Consider the following 25,050-nt stretch of genomic DNA (forward strand, 5'->3'; position numbering starts at 1 on the left):
ATTACAGTGTGCCCACAATACTGCAGATCAGACAGATTTCACTTGGCCTAATCAACATCATATTAACAAAGCCAGTGATACAATAGGCTGCCGTCGCCTGCGGAGACACACACCTCGTGATCCTCTAAATCTCGGTCAAGGTTCAAAAGTTTCTTCAACTTAATTGCGACAATTCTTTTCCTCTTCGAGAGATAAAGTTTCTCATCATCACAAAGGCTAAATCCCATCCGTACATTCAGTTTCTCAGTGCTGGGAGAGAAAACAAACAGGACTGGTTTAAAAAAAATAAATCAAGAAAAGAATGACTTAACCCCCTTTCACCAAAATAAGCACCACACAATTTATTACATATTGACAAGAAATACTAACTAGTACGGATTACATAGGATTACATGAAAAAAGACCTAGATCCATCAAGTTCAACCTTTCTCTACCAATTGCACATGAAAAATAAAACTTTCTGTGCAATATCAGCAGTATGCAAGGCTTATTAATGCAAATCAATATATTTTTTGGTCTTTTTACAGTTTCTTACTGCAGAGTATTACTCTCTGTGTACTGCAGTGCAGGGAACTGAGACACAACCCTACTCAACATCTATGTAAGTTTATCGCGAATGTCCTTTTCTGAGAATTGCTTGTTTCACGATAACCGTGCAGACAAATAAGCAAAATGTTCATTCGTCGGCTGAAATGATGTTTTCTACTGCATAAAATATCATTATTATTTGCAGCGCATTGTCCTGTGTAAACAGGACCTGCGCTGAGGAGAACAATAGTGGCCTATGCGCACTGAGCAATTTAGTACAGATCGTTCAATGTGCATATGAAGCTCGGTCTGTTTTGAGAACAGACTGGGATCATACTTTTATGGCATACTTTTACAGACAAAATCAAGGAGACACATGGGACAAAAATTATTTATTTTTACATAAATGTGCAATATTAGCACCTTCAAAGGCTGAAAAAACAGCCTGAAATTACTACATTGGTCACAGGATGGAGTATGTTGGTTACCTTTTTAGTGTTAACTAACTGATTTATTAACTTAAACAATATATTCTTATTAAAAAGTATGGGTTAGCCCATGTATTGCAGCTTATACTTTGTATGTCTTCTATTTTCTTATTATTGCTCCCACAGTTGATTTCATCACACCAAGCTGCTTGCCTATTGCAGATTCAGTCTTCCCAGCCTGGAGCAGGGCTACAATTTTGTTTCTGGTGACCTTCGACAGCTTTTTGGTCTTCACCATAGTGGAGTTTGGAGTGTGACTATTTGAGGTTGTGGACAGGTGTCTTTTATACTGATAACAAGTTCAAACAGGTGCCATTACTACAGGCAATGAGTGGAGGACAGAGGAGCCTCTTAAAGAAGAAGATACAGGCCTGTGAGAGCCAGAAATCTTGCATGTTTTTAGGTGATCAAATACTTATTTTCCAGCATAATTTGCAAAATAAATCTTGCCAAATCAGACAAGTTGATTTTCTGGATTTGTTTTCTCATCTTGACTCTCATAGTTGTGGTCTACCTATGATGTCAATTACAGGCCTCTCTCATCTTTTTAAGTGGGAGAACTTGCACAATTGGTGGCTGACTAAATACTTTTTTTCCCCACTGTAAGGTATTGTACATGCTCAACCTTTAAAGCTACTCATAAAAGATCTGTGGACCATCTAAATGGCGTGAATTCCACCTGAAAGTCCTGATGTCGGGGTAAACCCAACATATCTAATTCTTCGTTCTATTGGGAGGCAAGCCGCTGATGTAAAAATGTAGAATTACATGGCGGCCATTCAGATAAATAGCTGTACATGTAATAGAAGGATGGCCAGAGTGTGCCAAAGTAGCCTCTACTAGGAGCAAAAACATATAGGGAATGATTTAAATGACTAAATAAAATGAGTTACAATAAAAAAAAAAGCTTTGTAGCGCAGCATGCAAACTCATGGGTTCGCCGCTGTGCAGTTTCTGGGAGCTCAGCCATAATGTATTTATGGCAGAAACACAATGTACAAGCAGTGTCTGTATTATAAAACCTCAACAATAGTCACATAAAGGAAAATATTTCTAAAGAAGTCATTGTTCGTTGAGTTGTTCCTCTATCACATTCTGAAAGTTGAAATAATAGAATTTAAAAAGGGATAAGAAATTAGTAGTTACACCCAGCGAGATTCTGGGCCGTCACACAGATCACAGCTTCTCTCGTCTCTTTATTGTGAGGAGCACAGTGTAAAAATAGTAGTTGTGCAGAAGACAAAAGCTGAGCAGCATCCCCATATAGTGTGAATAGGTGCAAGCTGTAATTACTGCACAATATGCAAAAAGAAAGCACAGCAGCACTCTATAAGGGTACCGTCACACAGTGGCATTTTGATCGCTACGACGGCACGATCCGTGACGCTCCAGCATCGTAACAATATCGCTCCAGCGTCGTAGACTGCGGTCACACTTTGCAATGTACGACGCTGGAGCGATAATTTCATGACGTATGTGCGATGTAGAAGCCGTACATCGTATACAATATCGTGCACACCTTTGTTACACCATGCGATCATGCCGCCACAGCGGGACACTAGACGACGAAAGAAAGTTTCAAACGATCTGCTTCGATGTACGATTCTCAGCGGGGTCCCTGATCGCAGGAGCGTGTCAGACACAGTGAGATCGCTGGAACGTGACGTCGTAGCGATCAAAATGCCACTGTGTGATGGTACCCTTAGGGCCAAAGTACAGTATACGCAAACACAGCAAACATGAGATCTGAAATGTATTATTAATAAAATGTACTTTAAAAATGAACTTGCAAAAATGAAGGTTCTTAGCGCATAAATTGGCCAATTCAGGTGCGAAAAAAAACCCAACCAGTACACAGGCAGAGATGCTTACCTGTCCAGGGCCTCCAAACAATTGCACTAACCAAGGTGCAGCGGACCCAAATAAAGATGGCAAATACACAGGTGCAATAATACCAATTCAGGTGTGCCAATCAACCATGGCAAGGTTCTTGGTTGCTGTGGTTGATGGGAACACCTGAATTGGCCAATATATGCACTAAGATCCTTCATTTTTGCAAGTTAATTTTTTTACGTACATTTTATTCTGCAGTAATAGTAGTTGTACAGCCCATATTGCAAATCAACATGCAAATCAACATGAGAATTAAAAAAATACATGAACTGGATTCATTGCAACATAGCAATGATATTCAGAGATAAAAAGAAATTTGATGGTTCAGCTCTGGTATTGGTAGGATTTATATTAATATCCCTGGTGTCTAGAGGGTAATACACTGGTTATAATAGAGCGACTTGTGCAGAAGAAATAAAAAACTACACATGATGATTGTCAATTATGAAAATGATAAGATTATATAGATACTTTACCAGTTTTTAGCTTTGAGTTTCATCTCCAGGGGACTTGCCTAAAACAAAAGAAAAAAATAAATAAATCACATTTCTTGGGTAGCAGTCCGTTGAGAAATGCGGAGCACGAATTTTATATAACTAATGGTGCTTTTATACCTGCTGATCAGGGGCATTAAACAAATCACTGATCTCTACAGGCTAGCTGATTGTCAGTCATCAGTAGTTTTATATGCACTGACAATCACTAAAGAAGCAATCTCATCTATATTTGATTTATTAAATGTGTGTATATATTCATGTAAAGCAGTGTGAGTGTATTAATATACTCAATAACGGTGGCTCTGTCCGGTGTGCAGCGTCGGTCTGCTCTCCGCCAGACACCGTGACCAGCCCGCTCATTCTATGTGTGAGTCAGAAGTGGCTTTTACAATGAAAGCCTACTGTGCCTGGTTCTGACGCTCCATAGACTTACATTGTAAAAGCCACACAACGTAGCATGACCTGGAGATGTCTCTGAGAAGAGGAGCAGAGCGGTGATGTCACTGAGAAGAGGAGCAGAGCGGTGATGTCACTGAGAAGAGGAGCAGAGCGGTGATGTCACTGAGAAGAGGAGCAGAGCGGCGCTGGGCACTGGAGATGGCGGCGGTATGTGACTATATTACTACACTCACACTACATTACATGCACATATACATACTATTAAATAAAACAATATAGATGGGAGTGCTTCTTTAATACAATTGTTCTGTGCATGATATTATCACCCATTCCCACAGGACGATGTGCTGCAGATAAGGCCAGAATCACATGGGTGTATGCAAAATTGTCCAAAAAAAAAATGACATTGTTGCATCCATATTGTGTTTCGTATGTCCATTTTGTACATTCGTGTGCCATGTGTTTGTCAGGCTTGTACATTGGTATAGCATACAGTTTGGATACGAACAATTTAAATTTAACATTTTCTAACGAATTGTAACAGATCTGTGAAATATGCTTGACATACGGATGGTAACTCATAGGTTATCCGTTTTTTTGTGTGCACCCATTGATGTACTGTATATTTGGCGGGTCTATTCTATATGGATCAAAGTATTGCATACTGTACCACCATCAGTCTGTGTGTAAAAACATTCATAATCATCATCACATTGGCTTGCATTGGATAAGCTATCTGTGTTATAAGTTTTGCACATGGATGTTTAATACACTGACTGAGCCCTAACAAACATTTTAAAGCCCAGTTAAAATTCATCACACCCAAAAAAAATGAGTATTTTGCTTGATTGATGGGCGATTGCCGGTACATTTGGACATAACGATAAATGGGATAAAACCTTCCTAATTATCACCCTATCTAAACGGTTGTTAGATAACAATAATTTCCATTCTGCTAACATTACACATGCGGTACGGTAAGTCACTAATTACGGAGATGCAGACATATTTAGTAGGGATGAGCAAATGTCCTGGGATAAGGTGTTATCTGAGCATGCTCGGATGCTAACAGAGTGTCTTTGCCGTGCTCGAATAATATATTAGGGTCCCTGCTGCTGCATGTCTCACGGCTATTGGACAGCTACAGCACATGCAGGGATTTACTGTTTGTTAGGCAATCATTGCATGTGTTGTGGCGGTCCAACAGCTGCGACGGCGCAAACATTTTTCGAACACGCCCAAAACACTAGGTTAGCACACGAGCAGGGTGGGATAACACCTGATCCCAGCACGTTCACACATCACTAATGTTTGGTTTGGGCTAATGTCAACAATAGGTTTACATTTCACCTAAATTTTCATGAATCACTAAACCTGGACATCCGGATCCTCCAATTCATGATTGCTTTACTTTTTCTTCAGACGAAATGTTCCTCTACATATTACATTAATTTTTAAATAAATAATAAGCCCCTTTCTCTAGCTATTCCTTACATTCTACCTATGCTATGTAGTGTAAACCACATAATTACTGTTCTTTTTCCTCGTCCTAAATGCCCTTAGTTGTGACATCCCGAGCTCAACAGCCAACCCTATGGAGAAACTTGTAACCAATTCTGACTGCCCTGCACCTCGGTGGCCTTGAGTGTGCCAGATTACTGGACTTTTAATGCAGAAACAAAGGAAGGAATTACCATAATTCAGACTGATGTTTTGCATGTATGTCTTGATCCACAGCCCTGGGAAGCAAGATGCACATTAACCGTGTATTTTCAAAGTTTGAAATGTATCCTCTAGATGTGGTAACGGGGATAAATTCATAATCACTGGGAGTCGGACTGCTGGGACCCCCCAATCCTGAAAATCCCTGTGCTAGCGGGGCGCTGATCAATCATATATACTTCAGCTCCATTCATTCTGAATGAACCCGCCGTGGAAAGTCAAGAGCAGCGCTCGCCTGGTTGTCAGCACTCCAATTAAAATTAATGGCGCGGCAGTGCATACGATCAACAACAGCTCCAATCATATGGGGCTTTCCAATGCCCTGATTCTCTGGATTGCAGGGGTCTTAGTGGTTGGACCAACAGTGTACAGAAAGTTATGCCCTATCCCATGGTTTGGGGATAAGTTCCATATTTGAGAATAGCTGCTTTAAAAGGCATCTTGATAAATTGCTTGATACATTGGCTCCAAAGGGGTTTGGGTTTTATCATTACTAGATTTGCTCCATTATAGACAATACAAGGCCAGGAGCACACTGCGTCTATGCACTTAGCCTCAATATACGGGAGTTTTTCATGACATATACAGTAACGTGCCCATAGGCTCCCATTCACAAGATGCAGTTTGTTCTTTTACCCTCTGTCTGGCTGGCATGCAGACTGAGTGCCATGCTATATACCATTCTTTCTAATAGGTTCCTATGGTGGACAGGTTGTTTGGAAGCCATCCTGACTGTGGCCAGTGTTGGGCGCACATCTCCTGAGCGTAGGCACTCGGCAAAAACCACAAAGGTAGCCTAACATACACTACTAATAAAAGAATAAGAAGCAATGGCGCTCTATGTGTGAAAACGGTGGGATTAACCTGAGAAAGAGACTCTAGACATCCGCTCATCTGGTAAGGTTGTGCAAATTGCAAGAACAACACTGCATAGGGCTTGAGGAATAGTAGGCCTGGCCGCTCCACCTTCTAAACCTGACCAAATGAGGCACAGAACTTTCAGGGAAAAAAATGGAAAATGCGGTGTTTGTGGGTGCTGCTGGGTCCAAAGAAACAGGGTAATGATGAGATTGGAAAGAAGGGAATTTTATTGACAACGCGTTTCAAAATAATTCCTCTCCATCCAATCTCCGGGTTACCCGGGTTCTCTGAACCCAGCAGCACCCACAAATACCCCATTTTCCATTTTTTTCCCTAACATACACTACTAATCACAGTAATTGATAAGAGATGTAATTGAAATAGTAGTCCAAAAGCATTACCTAAAGATAACCCACCAGTTCCCCCGGTATGTTGGTTTTAATAAATACAGTAATTGTGATTCTCATAAAAAGTAAAAAAAAAAAAAAAAAATCACAAAAAAAAATTGACCAGCATGTTTGCAATTACATATGTTTAAAATTGTGCTGCTCAGTTTATTAGTAACATAGTAACATAGTTAGTAAGGCCGAAAAAAGACATTTGTCCATCCAGTTCAGCCTATATTCCATCATAATAAATACCCAGATCTACGTCCTTCTACAGAACCTAATAATTGTATGATACAATATTGTTCTGCTCCAGGAAGACATCCAGGCCTCTCTTGAACCCCTCGACTGAGTTCGCCATCACCACCTCCTCAGGCAAGCAATTCCAGATTCTCACTGCCCTAACAGTAAAGAATCCTCTTCTATGTTGGTGGAAAAACCTTCTCTCCTCCAGACGCAAAGAATGCCCCCTTGTGCCCGTCACCTTCCTTGGTATAAACAGATCCTCAGCGAGATATTTGTATTGTCCCCTTATATACTTATACATGGTTATTAGATCGCCCCTCAGTCGTCTTTTTTCTAGACTAAATAATCCTAATTTCGCTAATCTATCTGGGTATTGTAGTTCTCCCATCCCCTTTATTAATTTTGTTGCCCTCCTTTGTACTCTCTCTAGTTCCATTATATCCTTCCTGAGCACCGGTGCCCAAAACTGGACACAGTACTCCATGTGCGGTCTAACTAGGGATTTGTACAGAGGCAGTATAATGCTCTCATCATGTGTATCCAGACCTCTTTTAATGCACCCCATGATCCTGTTTGCCTTGGCAGCTGCTGCCTGGCACTGGCTGCTCCAGGTAAGTTTGTCATTAACTAGGATCCCCAAGTCCTTCTCCCTGTCAGATTTACCCAGTGGTTTCCCGTTCAGTGTGTAATGGTGATATTGATTCCCTCTTCCCATGTGTATAACCTTACATTTATCATTGTTAAACCTCATCTGCCACCTTTCAGCCCAAGTTTCCAACTTATCCAGATCCATCTGTAGCAGAATACTATCTTCTCTTGTATTAACTGCTTTACATAGTTTTGTATCATCTGCAAATATCGATATTTTACTGTGTAAACCTTCTACCAGATCATTAATGAATATGTTGAAGAGAACAGGTCCCAATACTGACCCCTGCGGTACCCCACTGGTCACAGCGACCCAGTTAGAGACTATACCATTTATAACCACCCTCTGCTTTCTATCACTAAGCCAGTTACTAACCCATTTACACACATTTTCCCCCAGACCAAGCATTCTCATTTTGTGTACCAACCTCTTGTGCGGCACGGTATCAAACGCTTTGGAAAAATCAAGATATACCACGTCCAATGACTCACCGTGGTCCAGTCTATAGCTTACCTCTTCATAAAAACTGATTAGATTGGTTTGACAGGAGCGATTTCTCATAAACCCATGCTGATATGGAGTTAAACAGTTATTCTCATTGAGATAATCCAGAATAACATCCCTCAGAAACCCTTCAAATATTTTACCAACAATAGAGGTTAGACTTACTGGCCTATAATTTCCAGGTTCACTTTTAGAGCCCTTTTTGAATATTGGCACCACATTTGCTATGCGCCAGTCCTGCGGAACAGACCCTGTCGCTATAGAGTCACTAAAAATAAGAAATAATGGTTTATCTATTACATTACTTAGTTCTCTTAGTACTCGTGGGTGTATGCCATCCGGACCCGGAGATTTATCTAATTTAATCATTTTTAGCCGGTTTCGCACCTCTTCTTGGGTTAGATTGGTGACCCTTAATATAGGGTTTTCATTGTTTCTTGGGATTTCACCTAGCATTTCATTTTCCACCGTGAATACCGTGGAGAAGAAGGTGTTTAATATGTTAGCTTTTTCCTCGTCATCTACAACCATTCTTTCCTCACTATTTTTTAAGGGGCCTACATTTTCAGTTTTTATTCTTTTACTATTGATATAGTTGAAGAACAGTTTGGGATTAGTTTTACTCTCCTTAGCAATGTGCTTCTCTGTTTCCTTTTTGGCAGCTTTAATTAGTTTTTTAGATAAAGTATTTTTCTCCCTATAGTTTTTTAGAGCTTCAATGGTGCCATCCTGCTTTAGTAGTGCAAATGCTTTCTTTTTACTGTTAATTGCCTGTCTTACTTCTTTGTTTAGCCACATTGGGTTTTTCCTATTTCTAGTCCTTTTATTCCCACAAGGTATAAACCGCTTACACTGCCTATTTAGGATGTTCTTAAACATTTCCCATTTATTATCTGTATTCTCATTTCTGAGGATATTGTCCCAGTCTACCAGATTAAGGGCATCTCTAAGCTGTTCAAACTTTGCCTTCCTAAAGTTCAATGTTTTTGTGACTCCCTGACAAGTCCCCCTAGTGAAAGACAGGTGAAACTGCACAATATTGTGGTCGCTATTTCCTAAATGCCCAACCACCTGCAGATTTGTTATTCTGTCAGGTCTATTAGATAGTATTAGGTCTAAAAGTGCTGCTCCTCTGGTTGGATTCTGCACCAATTGTGAAAGATAATTTTTTTTGGTTATTAGCAGAAACCTGTTGCCTTTATGGGTTTCACAGGTTTCTGTTTCCCAGTTAATATCCGGGTAGTTAAAGTCCCCCATAACCAGGACCTCATTATGGGTTGCAGCTTCATCTATCTGCTTTAGAAGTAGACTTTCCATGCTTTCTGTTATATTTGGGGGTTTGTAACAGACCCCAATGAGAATTTTGTTATTATTTTTCCCTCCATGAATTTCAACCCATATGGACTCGACATCCTCATTCCCTTCGCTAATATCCTCCCTTAAAGTGGACTTTAGACAAGACTTTACATAGAGACAAACCCCTCCTCCTCTCCGATTTTTACGATCCTTTCTAAACAGACTGTAACCCTGTAAGTTAACTGCCCAGTCATAGCTTTCATCTAACCATGTCTCGGTTATTCCCACTATGTCAAAGTTACCTGTAGATATTTCTGCTTCTAGTTCTTCCATCTTGTTTGTCAGGCTTCTGGCGTTTGCGAGCATGCAGTTTAAAGGATTTAGTTTTGTTCCAATCTCCTCACTGTGGATTGTTTTAGAAATGTTCTTACCTCCCTTCTGAGTATGTTTTCCTGGGTCGTCTTTGTTCGAGTCTAATGTTTTTCTTCCCGTCCCCTCTTTTTCTAGTTTAACGCCCTCCTGATGAGTGTAGCGAGTCTTCTGGCGAATGTGTGTTTCCCAGGTTTGTTGAGGTGTAGTCCGTCTCTGGCGAGGAGTCCATCATACCAGTAATTCACACCGTGGTCCAGGAATCCAAATCCTTGTTGTCTGCACCATCGTCTTAGCCAGTTGTTTGCATCAAGGATCCTGTTCCATCTCCTGGTGCCATGCCCGTCTACTGGAAGGATAGAAGAAAAAACTACCTGTGCATCCAGTTCCTTTACTTTCTTCCCCAACTCTTCAAAGTCCTTGCAGATTGTCGGTAGGTCCTTCCTTGCCGTGTCATTGGTGCCAACATGTATCAGAAGAAATGGGTGGACGTCCTTGGAGCTGAAGAGCTTTGGTATCCTATCGGTCACATCCTTGATCATCGCACCTGGAAGGCAGCATACTTCTCTTGCAGTTATGTCCGGTCTGCAGATGGCTGCTTCGGTGCCTCTCAGTAGTGAGTCTCCCACCACCACCACTCTTCGTTGCTTCTTGGCTGTACTTTTTGCTGTCACTTGTTGCTGTGTGCCCTTTTCTTTTTTGCTTGCTGGTATTGCTTCATTCTTAGGTGTGCCATCTTCATCCTCTACAAAGATTTGATATCGGTTCTTCAGTTGTGTGGTTGGTGATTTCTCCATGGTCTTCTTGCTTCTTTTGGTCACATGCTTCCACTCATCTGCTTTTGGAGGTTCTCTGACACTTTTTGCACCTTCTGTGACCAGTAGAGATGCTTCTGTTCTGTCTAGAAAGTCTTCATTCTCTTTGATGAGTTTCAAAGTTGCTATTCTTTCTTCCAGACCCCGCACCTTTTCTTCTAAAAGGGCCACTAGTCTACACTTCTGACATGTGAAATTGGATTCTTCTTCTGGTCGATCTGTGAACATGTAGCACATGCTGCAGCTCACCATGTAGGTTGTCACATCTGCCATGTTGCTCCTAGATCCTGCTGACTTGCTGTGTGTTTTCCTTCTTGTGTAATCTACTCAGCCAAGCTCTCTTGCAATAATGTCCTACAGGCAAAAATTACGGCGCGCGGTTTGGTGATGCTTTCGAAGCAGCTGGTCCCGGCTGTACCCAACGATCTTCTAGCTTAGGGAGACTTCGCTTCTCCCAGAAGGCACCTGGAATATGCAAATTAGCCTCCTGAAGCTTGAATCCCTGGTTTGGTGATGCTTTTATTTATCTATTATGATAGACTTTCAGCCATACATGGACATTATGTAGTGCTAATAAGCCTGGTTCTATCATTTGTTATACTTTGCTGCCATCTACTGGCCGTTTGCTATATCACTGTAATATTTGTTATAGAATTTTCCCACAACACCTTTCTGTCTTTAGCTCCTCCTATCTTTTTCCTTCTCTTCCTGTTTTTGTACTCCGTGCCATCTTGGATCCCACATGTGCTGCAGAGCTGGAGAAAGGATTCTCTTGTTACCTCTAACCTGAAGCTTCTATTATCTCTATCTGGTGATTCTGTAACAGCTCTAACCTACAGTCCTCACTCTCACCAAGGTACTGTAAATAAACCTGTTGAATGTATCACTGCATCATCCTTCCGGATCACTACGCGCGGCTGATAGAGACTGGTGGCACAGTTAGTGAGTAACGCTACCTGCCATTGTTTATATAGTGATTTGTGATCACATCCCTCAGACATATCTCATCCACGTATATCGGTGGCAGAATAGTAACAAGAGACCTAAGTCTACAGTGTCTGTGTGCATATGCATTGTCTGCTAGCAAGTCTTAACCGTCCGCCATCTTATCTAAAACATGTCCACAAAGGGCACCATGGACCCATCTGCAAGTGAAGCACATCATGTTCCCGACACCATAGATGCTGCAGGAGCAGAGTCCACACTTACTGCAGAGCAGGACGTACGGCCCAAACGTGTAACCAAGCCGACACAAAAGGCCAGAGAGAACTTTGAGACTACTAGAGACGAGTTCCATGATAACCTAGAACATTTATGGGGCAGAGTTGATCACTATTTAGCAGCTCTTCCACGCTATCTCAGTGACGCTGCAGGTTTAACCGCCACATTGAAGAGTTTATCGGCCGCCTATGATTGCTACCAGAGACTGTCTGCAAAGTTCATCACATTCCTGAGTAACTGTGACATGGAAGATGCCCATGCAGAAGTAACTGAAAGGGAAACTCTTCTCCAAGAAAAGACCTCATTAGTACGAGATGCCCAGGATAAAGCAGAACTCCGCATCGCTCACCTCCAAGAGGTTAGGTCACATCGCACAACATCGACCAAAATCACAGCTCGGTCTTCCAGATCATCTCACTCCAGGAAATCAACATTGTCTGACAAGCTACTGGAGATCCGTGCAGCTGCAGAGGAAGCTAGGGTAAAAAGCTCCTTTGCTAAAAGGGAGGCTGAAGTGGAAGTGGAAGCTCAAAGAAACAAAGTGGAAGCTCAAAGAAATGAGATGGAAGCTCAAAGGAAATTAAAAATACTCCAAGCAGAAAGGGAAGAAGCAACAGCCCTTGCTAAACTGAAGGTCCTTGAACAAGCACTGGGACAAGATGATAATCCGGACTGTCTTATTCCAGAAGAAATGGAAGACGCAGCTGATCGAACTTCAGACTACGTGCTAAGACATGCAACATCTGCACCAGCACCACCTCCAGTTTCTAACACGGATGCGCCCGCAAGTCAAGAAATGTCGCCACCTACTGCGGACAAGGTAACTTCCAGCACTGACTCACAATTTAGGCCACAGCCAGCAGAACCTATAGAGACTAAACCGCAGTTTAACCCTTATGCCGCATCATTTCGTCCTGATTTGTCGCAGTCATATAAGCCAGAGAACTTACATTCCCTACGGATACCACAAGTTCATCCTGCAACAATGATCGAGAGATCGGACATGTCTGACTTCGCCAGATACATGATTCGCCGGGAGTTAATAAACATTAGTCTCTCAAAGTTTGATGATCGTGCTGAGAATTATAGAGCCTGGAAATCCACCTTTCAAGCAGTGATCCAAGACCTTAATCTCACCGGCAAGGAACAACTGGATTTGCTTGTTAACTGGTTAGGCCCTGAATCAGCAGAGCGCATAAAGACAATAAGGGCAGTTCATGTGGACTATTCAGATGCAGGTCTTCTTGCAGCCTGGGAGAGACTGGAACAAACCTATGGCAGCTCAGAAGCTATAGAATGTGCCTTATTTAAAAGACTGCAAACCTTCCCAAAGATAACTAACAAGGACAATAGAAAACTTCAAGATCTGAGCGACCTGCTAAAGGAAATAGAATTGGCAAAATTAGACCCACGTCTCTCAGGACTGAGCTACCTAGATACTGCTCATGGCGTTAATCCAATAGTGTCCAAGTTGCCACACGGCATGCAGGATAAATGGGCAGACCACGGCTCACGGTATAAAAGGCAGTATAATGTGTCCTTTCCCCCCTTTTCATATTTTTCCAGGTTCATCAGTGACCAAGCTCGGAAGAAGAGTGATCCCAGCTTCGACTTCACTGAGCCTACTCCACCAGCATCATCATCATCTACAAGGTATGATAACATTGCCAAACGTAGAGATTCAAGGAACACAGTATCTGTGAGAAAGACTGACGTTCCACTTACTACACCTGCCTTCACTAAGACAAATAATGTTGCTCCTAAAGTCATGGACAGTAACCGTATGTGCCCTATCCACAAAAGGCCTCACCCACTTAAAGAATGCCGTGGATTCAGAGCAAGGACTTTGCAGGAGCGTAAAGATACCCTCAAGGAGCTTGGGATATGTTATAAGTGTTGCACCTCCTCAGACCACCTCGCTAAGGAGTGTAAGGCCGCCATTAAGTGCACTGAATGCAGCAGTGAAAAACACGTCACAGCCATGCATCCCACGCCAGCTCCATACAACTCACAACCTTCTGCAGCATCTAACCCTGCTCAAAAGCATGGCGGGGAGCCACAGGTCCCTGACCCAACTGCAACCGCTGTTTCCTCCTCATGTACTGAGGTATGTGGAGAAGGGACTGATCCTAAATGCTGTGCCAAGGTATGTCTGATTAAGGTCTATCCAGAAGGACAACCCGACAAGGCCTCCAAAATGTATGCCATAATAGATGAGCAAAGTAACCGATCTCTAGCAAGGCCCAAATTCTTTGAGATCTTCAACATAAAGGGACAAATGACTCCATACACCCTCAACACCTGCTCTGGTCGTATTGAGACTTCTGGCAGGAGAGCCTCTGGGTTCATAGTCTCTTCAATCAAGGGAAACGTGCATATACCTTTGCCAACCCTAATTGAATGTGACCAGATACCTGATAACAGGGAGGAGATTCCCACTCCGGAAGCCGCACTTCATCATCGCCACTTGAGGCACCTGACTAATGAAATTCCTCCTCTGGACATGAATGCTGATATTCTAATCCTACTCGGAAGGGACATTCTGAAGGTCCACAAGGTACGCCAACAATGCAACGGCCCAGATGATGCTCCATACGCCCAAAGACTCGACCTAGGCTGGGTAATCGTGGGCGATGTATGTCTGGATAGGAGTCACAAGGCATCCGAAGTCAACGCCTGTAAAACGTATGTGCTCCAAAATGGTCGAGCAACTCACTTTAAGCCATGCCTTCATCACTACGAAGTGAAAGAGAGGTTCTCTGATTGCATCCAGGAGCCTGACATCATTCCCACTCCCTACGGTGATGACTTAGGAAGAACAGTGTTTCACACAACAAAAGATGACAACAAAGTCGCCTTATCCATAGAAGACAAGGAGTTTCTTAAAATCATGGACAGTGGATTCTTCAAAAATGAATCTGACCGCTGGGTTGCTCCCTTACCCTTCAAGGCTTCAAGGACCAGGCTTCCTAACAACAGAGAACAGGCCTTATCTAGATTCATCTCACTGCAGAGAACATTAAGGAACAAGCCTGAAATGAAGGAACATTTCATAGCTTTTATGGACAAGATATTTCGTAATGATCACGCAGAGCCAGCTCCACCATTGCAAGCTGATGAAGAATGCTGGTATCTACCTTCCTTTGGAGTGTATCATCCAAGAAAGCCGAAACAAATCAGGGTGGTGTTCGATTCAAGCGCCAAACATGACGGCGTATCTCTGAATGACGTTCTCCTCACTGGTCCGAACCTGACTAATAACCTGGTGGGAGTGCTCATGAGATTCAGAAAGGAACCGGTCGCCATTACCGCCGACATCGAACAAATGTTCCATTGTTTCATCGTGCAACAAGATCACAGAAATTATCTCCGTTTTCTATGGCACCGAGACAACGACACCAACAAGGAAATGATCGAATACCGCATGAAGGTGCACGTTTTCGGAAACAGTCCTTCTCCTGCAGTCGCCACCTACGGCCTACGTAGGACCGCCTCCGATGGTGCAGCAGAGTTCGGGAAGGATGCTCAACAGTTCGTTGAAAAGGACTTCTACGTGGACGACGGTCTTAAATCCCTTCCTACAGTGGAGGAAGCCATAGATCTGCTCCAACGGACACAAGGTATGCTTTCTAAAGCTCATTTAAGATTGCATAAAATTGCCTCCAATAGTGCTGTTGTCATGAAGGCCTTTCACCCTAATGATCATGCCGCAGAATTTAGGGACTTGAACCTAGGCTCAGACAATCCACCAGTACAGAGAAGTATAGGCCTGAGGTGGAACTTGCTAAATGACTGCTTCAGCTTTCAGGTTAGTGGTGCAGAAAAACCATTTACTAAGCGTGGGGTTCTGTCAGTGGTGAACAGTCTATATGATCCACTTGGGTTTGTCGCACCCCTGACTATACAAGGCAAGCTCCTGCTGAGACAACTCTCAGAGTACATTAAGGACTGGGATATACCACTCCCTGCAGACAAACAACTAAAGTGGAAGTCATGGAGAGAATCTCTTTGCGCCTTGGATAAGATCCACATACCACGTTGTTACACTCCAGCATCCCTAACTACAAGTCAAAGGAAGGAGATTCATGTATTCGCTGATGCCTCCACTGAAGCTATTGCCGCTGTTGCTTACTTGAAGGTTGTAGACTCTAACAATGAAGCCCATGTTGGATTTCTGTTTGGAAAGGCTAAACTGGCTCCTAAACCCAAGCACACCATACCCAGACTCGAGCTCTGTGGGGCTGTACTAGCCATAGAGATTGCAGACTTCATACAGAGCGAACTAGCTATTCACGTGGATGACATAAGATTCTACACAGACAGTAAGGTAGTTCTGGGCTACATATACAACCAGACGAAACGCTTCTACGTCTATGTCAGTAATCGAGTGGAAAGGATCAGGAAATCCTCCAAACCCCAGCAATGGCAGCACGTCCCATCCCATCTTAACCCTGCGGACCTTGCTACTAGACCAGTGTCTATTGGTGCCTTCGCAAGCTCTTCTTGGTTGACAGGACCGGAGTTCCTTCACGAACAGTGCAAAGAGACTGCCGTTGAAGACAGCTTCAGCCTTGAGGATCCAGATGTCGACCCAGAGATCCGTCCTGATGTCAGCACCTTCATCACCAAACTCAAGGAGGAGGTTGGCTTGGACTGTCGGCGTTTTGATCGCTTCTCAAGATGGACGAGGCTGGTTCGTGCCATTGCAAGGTTAGTACACATTGTACAATGCTATCGCAATAAGGACAGTAACACTGATTGTCACGGTTGGCATATCTGCCATAAGCCTCTCTCTGCAGAAGACATTGCTCTGAGTGAACTCATTGTGATACGCAATGTGCAGCAGAATGTTTTTCACAAGGAACTGGAATCTATGCTGATGGACTCAAATCTTTCAAGACTCACTCACGAGACCTTGACCACTTTCTTAGCAGAAGTCTCTGCTATAGTAAACTCAAGACCTCTTGTACCCATATCTACGGATCCAGAATCTCCTACAATTCTCACTCCGGCAACTCTCCTCACCCAGAAACTTGGAACTGTTCCTAACCCGCCTGAAGACTCTGTGTCCGGTAACAAATATCAGAGACGGTGGAAATATGTGCAACATCTGGCTAATTGTTTCTGGAATAGATGGAAGGAGTACCTGACACTTCTCCAAAAACGAAGAAAATGGAAACACGTAAAGCCAAATTTACAAGTAGGAGATATTATACTCATGAAAGACCAGAAGGAGGAAAGAAGCACATGGCCTATGGGACTTATCTCTAAAACCTTTCCAAGTGACGATGGCAAGGTACGCAAGGTAGAAGTGACAGTTACTAAGCAAGGTGACCCCAAAACTTTCATTAGGCCTATATCAGAGATTATTTTACTCATACCGGTTGAGGATTGATTATCCATCCAATCAGTAGGAACTCTTTCAAGGAACTTCAACCTTTGGATTACAAATGGGTTGGAGACAGTTTGGCCTAGCGCGGCTTCTCCAATCCGAAGATGGGTTATCCTTTGGATTACTTCAAGAAATCGTTCTAGACTTGTTATTCAATATGTTATTGTTGCATTGCATGCGTTGTTTTTATCTTACAGGTTGAGGTATCCCTCCATGCACTTCTGGTGAACACTCCCAATTCGAGACTTATGGTATAGTGAAATCCAAGGATTTCAGACGGGGAGTGTGCTGCTCAGTTTATTATGATAGACTTTCAGCCATACATGGACATTATGTAGTGCTAATAAGCCTGGTTCTATCATTTGTTATACTTTGCTGCCATCTACTGGCCGTTTGCTATATCACTGTAATATTTGTTATGGAATTCTCCCACAACACCTTTCTGTCTTTAGCTCCTCCTATCTTTTTCCTTCTCTTCCTGTTTTTGTACTCCGTGCCATCTTGGATCCCACATGTGCTGCAGAGCTGGAGAAAGGATTCTCTTGTTACCTCTAACCTGAAGCTTCTATTATCTCTATCTGGTGATTCTGTAACAGCTCTAACCTACAGTCCTCACTCTCACCAAGGTACTGTAAATAAACCTGTTGAATGTATCACTGCATCATCCTTCCGGATCACTACGCGCGGCTGATAGAGACTGGTGGCACAGTTAGTGAGTAACGCTACCTGCCATTGTTTATATAGTGATTTGTGATCACATCCCTCAGACATATCTCATCCACGTATATCGGTGGCAGAATAAAAATAGTGAGCAACTTTCGGTAATGTAGACTTAATTTCGTTTCATGGAAAAGAAATAGAAGAGAGAGAACAAAAAACAAAAAGAAAAAAGTACAGAAAAGGACCGAGTCTACATTGAATAAACACTGGCTTAGAAGATTTACTATTCTATTAGAGGACAAACTTATAAACATTGTGCTTTTAACAAATTGCCCATCCCTAAAATATATCATTTCTGTTCAGTAGAGGAGGTTTAAGCTTCTTATAAAATGAATTTCGCTTTATACTCGTCTTGCCCTGTCATAACAAAGGCATATACCGTACTGTGCCAGATGTATCTGAGATACCGAGAAAACCAAACCTCGGAGAGATGCTACAGGGACAAAACACACTACAAAGCAGGGAAAGTCCTTCGTGTTGGACCTGATTGTGCTCAGAGTTTAGGTATTTGTCTATGGTGATCCTCTGACATGTACTCAACATATATCATAGGCACATTTATGTCTATATACGTTTCCATTATCATTGGACTTACTACAACTTCCACCATAATGTTATACTCATACGATCAATAAAAAAGTCCTGGAAAACATGGAACTTCTAAAGTCTATCTGGAAGATTTTCAGACTGCGGCTACAGATTCTAAGGCTCTTATAGGTGTTGTGTTCCTTCACAATGCCGCCAGCAGAGCACTACCATCACTCTCACCTTCTGTTATTTCTCTGGTGGTACTACCCTATTGTGCACTTTTGACCCAACCTGACTTAAACAATCTGGTTTAAGAAAGGAACACATGCAATATACCCAACCTGTGGGCACAGAGAACCAGAACATTGCATCTTTGGGCTTCGCCTATTTGTCAGCAGGGCTTGATGAATCAGCATCTGCAGAAGAACTTGAAGAACTTAATGAATGAGTGTTTGAATGTGCCTCCTAATGGCCAGGAGGCTCCATAAAACTGTCAGTATTAAGCATTGTTAAATAGAAAGTCATGAAAGAGAATTTCAGTAATTACTCAGATCCTAATCAAAAGTCAGAGTAGTGTTAGTAATAGCTCTACCATGCTGCAGTCGCTCCAGGCAATGATTCATCTCTTCCCGAGAAGAGAGTTGGTGGCAAGTGTCCCAGAGACACGTGACGGGTGCACGATAACACAGATAATTGCAGCTATTAAATATTAAGGAAGCATTTAAGTGCTGCGTGACTGTGAACGGATTGTCTACAACAAACTACAGTCATTGATAAGAAATGGAGACAAATCCAGGTGAAGGTTATAGGAATAACTAAGTACAAAAATTAAACTTCTCAGAATCTATCTAGAAGGATAAAAGGCCAGATCAGAGGTGCTCAGAGCATGTGTACGCTGTGTTTTATGGATGTTTATGACGAACACACCCATATACATATATATATTCATATATATATATATATATATATATATATACAGTCATGGCCAAATGTATTGACACCCTTGCAATTCTGTCAGATAATACTCAGTTTCTTCCTGAAAATGATTGCAAACACAAATTATTTAGTATTATTATCTTCATTTGATTTGTCTTAAATGAAAAAACACAAAAAGAATTGTCCTAAAGCCAAATTGGATATAATTCCACACCAAATATAAAAAAGGGGGTGGACAAAAGTATTGGCACTGTTCGAAAAATCATGTGATGCTTCTCTAATTTGTGTAATTAACAGCACCTGTAACTTACCTGTGGCACCTAACAGGTGTTGGCAATAACTAAATCACACTTGCAGCCAGTTGACATGGATTAAAGTTGACTCAACCTCTGTCCTATGTTCTTGTGTAAGAAAATAGCACACTATACAAGCAATGTAAAAAACATAACCTTGAGGTGAAAAAGATATATATCACCAAGCTTGATAAGGGGTAACTATAAGAATGGCAGACCATTCGGCAAAACTGGAGCAAAAAAAGAAACGGACAAACCGAACAAAAAAAGTCCAAAAGCAAAAAGATAAACACACAATAATCTATGGAAGCATCAAAATGTAAATTTTATTTATGGTACATGGGGACAAAAGAAGAAAGAAAAACCTGGTAATGCGGTACCAAAACACAATGTGTATCAGTCCACACAGAACACACCTAATAGATATATCACAAATATAAATGGACAAAATGTAAGAAAACATCTGTCACTAATATAGCCCATAGAGACTATGAAAACAAACATGTATACAGAGTACAAAGGGCATATACATGTATATACAAATGTCCATGTAATATGAAAATAAATGAACAGGCAACCAATCAACAGCAAATAAAGGGCAGGATAGTATCTGCTAATTCACATACGTGCATATGTACTAACGATAGAATACATATAAAAATAAATATAGAAATGTCTACAAGCGGTACCAAATGCACAATGTGCGTGCAAAAAATAAGATAGTCAGTAGACATTAAGGAGTATGAGAAAAAGTACCCACTGCACTATGTGAGACACAGTAGCAGCATGACCCACAGCTAAAAGGTAACAATCCCAGCCCGTGGGTTGTATGCAAAAAAGTGCCCACTGCACTATGTGAGACTCAGTAGCAGCATGACCCACAGCTGAAAAATAACAGTCACAGCATGTGGATCGTAGAGGAATGGTTTACCTGAAAGGTGTGGTGAGTGTGGACAGAATTGCAGTGTGTAATTTTGAGATTACGACGAATTTGTTCAAGAGATGCTGATTTTTATGTACAAGCTGAGGACCTTAAGAAGAGGTTTCTCGAGAAAGGCTATAGCCGTCGATGCATCAAAAGGGCCTTTAACAGGGCCAGACATACCACCAGAGGGTCTGCATTATATTCCTCTACCAAAAAGAACTCAAGTACCGATATCAGATTCATCACACAATATCATGGCAATACGGATCTGATGCGGTATTTTATGGAAAAATCATGGCCTATTTTACTCTCGGATCCTATTCTTGCCAAATGTTTGGGACCTAGACCCTTGATCACATTCAGGAGGTCAAGAAATTTACGTGACTCTCTGGTCAGAAATCATTATGTCATTGAATCAACTACCTTTCTCTCCAATGCCAAACCAAGTTTTGGCTGTAGACCATGTGGTAACTGTGTGGCCTGTCCTAATATTATTCGCTCTCAATCTTTTGCCAGTTCAGATGGAAAAACAATATATGACATCAAACACAGCATTACATGCAACTCTAGGGCAGTCATATATTATGCCACCTGCCCCTGCCAATTAATATATGTGGGTCTAACCACCCGACCCCTCAAGGTTAGGGTGCGAGAGCATATATTAGGCATCAAAGGTGCCCAGGAAATAATGGATGTCTCCCTACTAAAAACTCTACCTCGGCACTTCAAGGTCCACCACAATTGCGATGCCTCAGCCTTACAGGTTAGGGGGATCGATATGATTCAATCGAACATCAGAGGGGGTCCCATCTCCAATCCCCTAGCCAGGCTTGAGGCGAGGTGGATCTGGACTCTTAGGACAGTACACCCCCACGGGTTAAATGAACATCTTAGTTTTATTCCATTTCTGTAGACCTGGTGTGTCCATCTTTATATGCGTTTTTTATCTAGTTTTTAATTGTTTTTATATTCCTTCCATTCTCTTTTTTTAGTGTATTTTTTGATGTGGTTCTTCTTCAACTCCCATTCAGTTGGTCACTGCGGACTCATCATCACGGCAGCATATCTGGACTTTGACGGATGTTCTTTTGGCATGTTCATATTTATTTTTATTTTTGTATTTATATTTATTTGGTGTACTTTTCCATTTTATTTTTATGCATGTATGTACCTATGTGTGTTCATATATATATATATGTATGTGTATAACAGTGTGGTTTATTCTGCACGCACGTTCTATTCTTTTTGTGTAAAATATATATTCATGTGTATATTCTTATATATATTTGTCATATTTTTATGAGTAATATATTTTCAATTCGCACCTTAGATGAATTACCTATGTTTATAATATTATTGCACTTGTCACTTTATGCAACTTGAGTCGTTGCTGTTGACACTGACATGCGAGCAACCCGCTTTCATTGGCCACATCCTTCTATTTATACCCCGGATATTACACATGGACGCCACTCCCCCTGACGAAGGACTTCTGATCCGAAACGCGTGTCGGGGCGCGTCTGTCCACACTCACCACACCTTTCAGGTAAACCATTCCTCTACGATCCACATGCTGTGACTGTTATTTTTCAGCTGTGGGTCATGCTGCTACTGAGTCTCACATAGTGCAGTGGGCACTTTTTTGCATACAACCCACGGGCTGGGATTGTTACCTTTTAGCTGTGGGTCATGCTGCTACTGTGTCTCACATAGTGCAGTGGGTACTTTTTCTCATACTCCTTAATGTCTACTGACTATCTTATTTTTGGCACGCACATTGTGCATTTGGTACCGCTTGTAGACATTTCTATATTTATTTTTATATGTATTCTATCGTTAGTACATATGCACGTATGTGAATTAGCAGATACTATCCTGCCCTTTATTTGCTGTTGATTGGTTGCCTGTTCATTTATTTTCATATTACATGGACATTTGTATATACATGTATATGCCCTTTGTACTCTGTATACATGTTTGTTTTCATAGTCTCTATGGGCTATATTAGTGACAGATGTTTTCTTACATTTTGTCCATTTATATTTGTGATATATCTATAAGGTGTGTTCTGTGTGGACTGATACACATTGTGTTTTGGTACCGCATTACCAGGTTTTTCTTTCTTCTTTTGTCCCCATGTACCATAAATAAAATTTACATTTTGATGCTTCCATAGATTATTGTGTGTTTATCTTTTTGCTTTTGGACTTTTTTTGTTCGGTTTGTCCGTTTCTTTTTTGCTATGTTCTTGTGTGTACCACATTGAGCATGGAGAAAAGAAAGAAGACCAAAGAACTGTCTGAGGACCTAAGAAACCAAATTGTGAGGAAGCATGAGCAATCTCAAGGCTACAAGTCCATCTCCAAAGACCTGAATGTTCCTGTGTCTACCGTGCACAGTGTCATCAAGAAGTTTAAAGCCCATGGCACTGTGGCTTATCTCCCTAGATGTGGACTGAAAAGAAAAATTGACAAGAGATTTCAACGCAAGATTGTGCGGATGTTGGATAAAGAACCTCGACTAACATCCAAACAAGTTCAAGCTGCCCTGCAGTCCGAGTGTACAACAGTGTCAACCCGTACTATCCGTTGGCGTCTGAATAAAAAGGGACTGTATGGTAGGAGACCCAGGAAGACCCCGCTTCTTACCCCGAGACATAAAAAAGCCAGGCTGGAGTTTGCCAAAACTTACCTGAAAAGCCTAAAACTTTTGGAAGAATGTTCTCTGGTTAGATGAGACAAAAGTAGAGCTTTTTGGGCAAATGCATCAACATAGAGTTTACAGGGGAAAAAAAGAGGCATTCAAAGAAAAGAACATGGTCCAAACAGTCAAACATGGTGGAGGTTCCCTGATGTTTTGGGGTTGCTTTGCTGCCTCTGGCACTGGACTGCTTGACCGTTTGCATGGCTATGGGTTATGAAGTCTGAAGACTACCAACAAATTTTGCAGCATAATGTAGGGCCCAGTGTGAGAAAGCTGGGTCTCCCTCAGAGGTCATGGGTCTTCCAGCAGGACAATGACCCAAAACACACTTCATAAAGCACTAGAAAATGGTTTGAGAGAAAGCACTGGAGACTTCTAAGGTGGCCAGCAATGAGTCCAGACCTGAATCCCATAGAACACCAGTGGAGAGATCTAAAAAAGGCAGATTGGAGAAGGCACCCTTCAAATATCAGGGACCTGGAGCAGTTTGCCAAAGAAGAATGGTCTAAAATTCCAGCAGAGCATTGTAAGAAACTCATTGATGGTTACCGGAAGCGGTTGGACGCAGTTATTTTGGCTAAAGGTTGTGCAACCAAGTATTAGGCTGAGGGTGCCAATACTTTTGTCTGGCCCATTTTTGGAGTTTTGTGTGAAATGATCAATGTTTTGCTTTTTGCTTCATTCTCTTTTGTGTTTTTCATTTAAGACAAATTAAATGAAAATAATAATACCAAAGAATTTGTGTTTGCAATCAATTTCAGGAAGAAAATGAGTAATATCTGACAGAATTGCAGTGGTGTCAATACTTTTGGCCATGACTGTATATATATCACAAAAGTGAGTACACCCCTCACATTTTTTTCTTTATATTTTACTATATCTTTAATGGGACAACACTGCAGCTATGACGCTTTGATACAAAGATTCACTTACGAGTGTACTCACTTTTGTTGCCAGCAGTTTAGACATTAATGGATGTGTGCTGAGTTATTTAGAGGACACACCAAATTTAGACTGTTAGACAAGCTGTACACTGACTACTTTGCATTGTATCAAAGTGTCACATCTTCAATGTCGTCCTAATAGATAGATAGATAATAAATAGATAGATAGTATATAAAGATCACACTATAGTTAAAAGTATATTCTGCCAAATCATTTATAAAAAAAACCAAACAAACGTACAATTGTATGAAATAACAAAAGGATGTGAAAGAGATGACTTCTTCTTGAGGAGATTTATAGGGAAAAATGCAAATAGCCTCTTCGAATAGGGAATGAACAAGGGTCATTGGAGGTAGAGATCCTAGGAGCCAATATTGACCCTTGCCACATCACTTATTTGTAGCCAGCTTGTTGATCTATTTACCAAGAAACTTTACCTCTAAAAAACTCCATCAGATTCTTTTCACCCAAACAGTCAATCTCCTACTTTGCACTGACGAGGGTCTGATACTTCAAAGCAAATGTCTGCAAATGCCTTTTGTAGTGTAGTGTAGTATATTTTGAAAAGATGGCTTTGGCCTGGGCCGCCTTAGTATATTGATTCATAATGCATACTCGGTTTTGGTTCTCTTGTTAGTCATCCGGTGGAAAACCTGGCCCCCAAGGATCAAAGCCATTAGCTCAGGTAAGTTTGAAAGGCTAAGGTGCACAGTGACCCAGGAGTGGTGACCCTG

The 25,050-nt window shown here is 41.6% G+C and overlaps 1 protein-coding gene across 1 annotated transcript in view; it reads right to left on the reverse strand.

The window, feature by feature from the left end:
• The window catches only part of LOC138644077 (cytosolic phospholipase A2 delta-like), a 70,646-nt gene that overhangs the window by 20,524 nt on the left and 25,072 nt on the right, over positions 1–25,050 (reverse strand). Inside the window, exons 10-11 of the mRNA XM_069732526.1 lie at positions 3,386–3,423; positions 114–249 (exon numbers count right to left, since the gene is read on the reverse strand). Coding sequence (XP_069588627.1) covers positions 114–249; positions 3,386–3,423 — 174 coding nt within the window. The remainder of the gene's footprint in view (positions 1–113; positions 250–3,385; positions 3,424–25,050) is intronic.

The sequence above is a fragment of the Ranitomeya imitator genome, chromosome 1 (assembly GCF_032444005.1).
Source record: "Ranitomeya imitator isolate aRanImi1 chromosome 1, aRanImi1.pri, whole genome shotgun sequence".
Classification (NCBI taxonomy): Eukaryota; Metazoa; Chordata; class Amphibia; order Anura; family Dendrobatidae; genus Ranitomeya; species Ranitomeya imitator.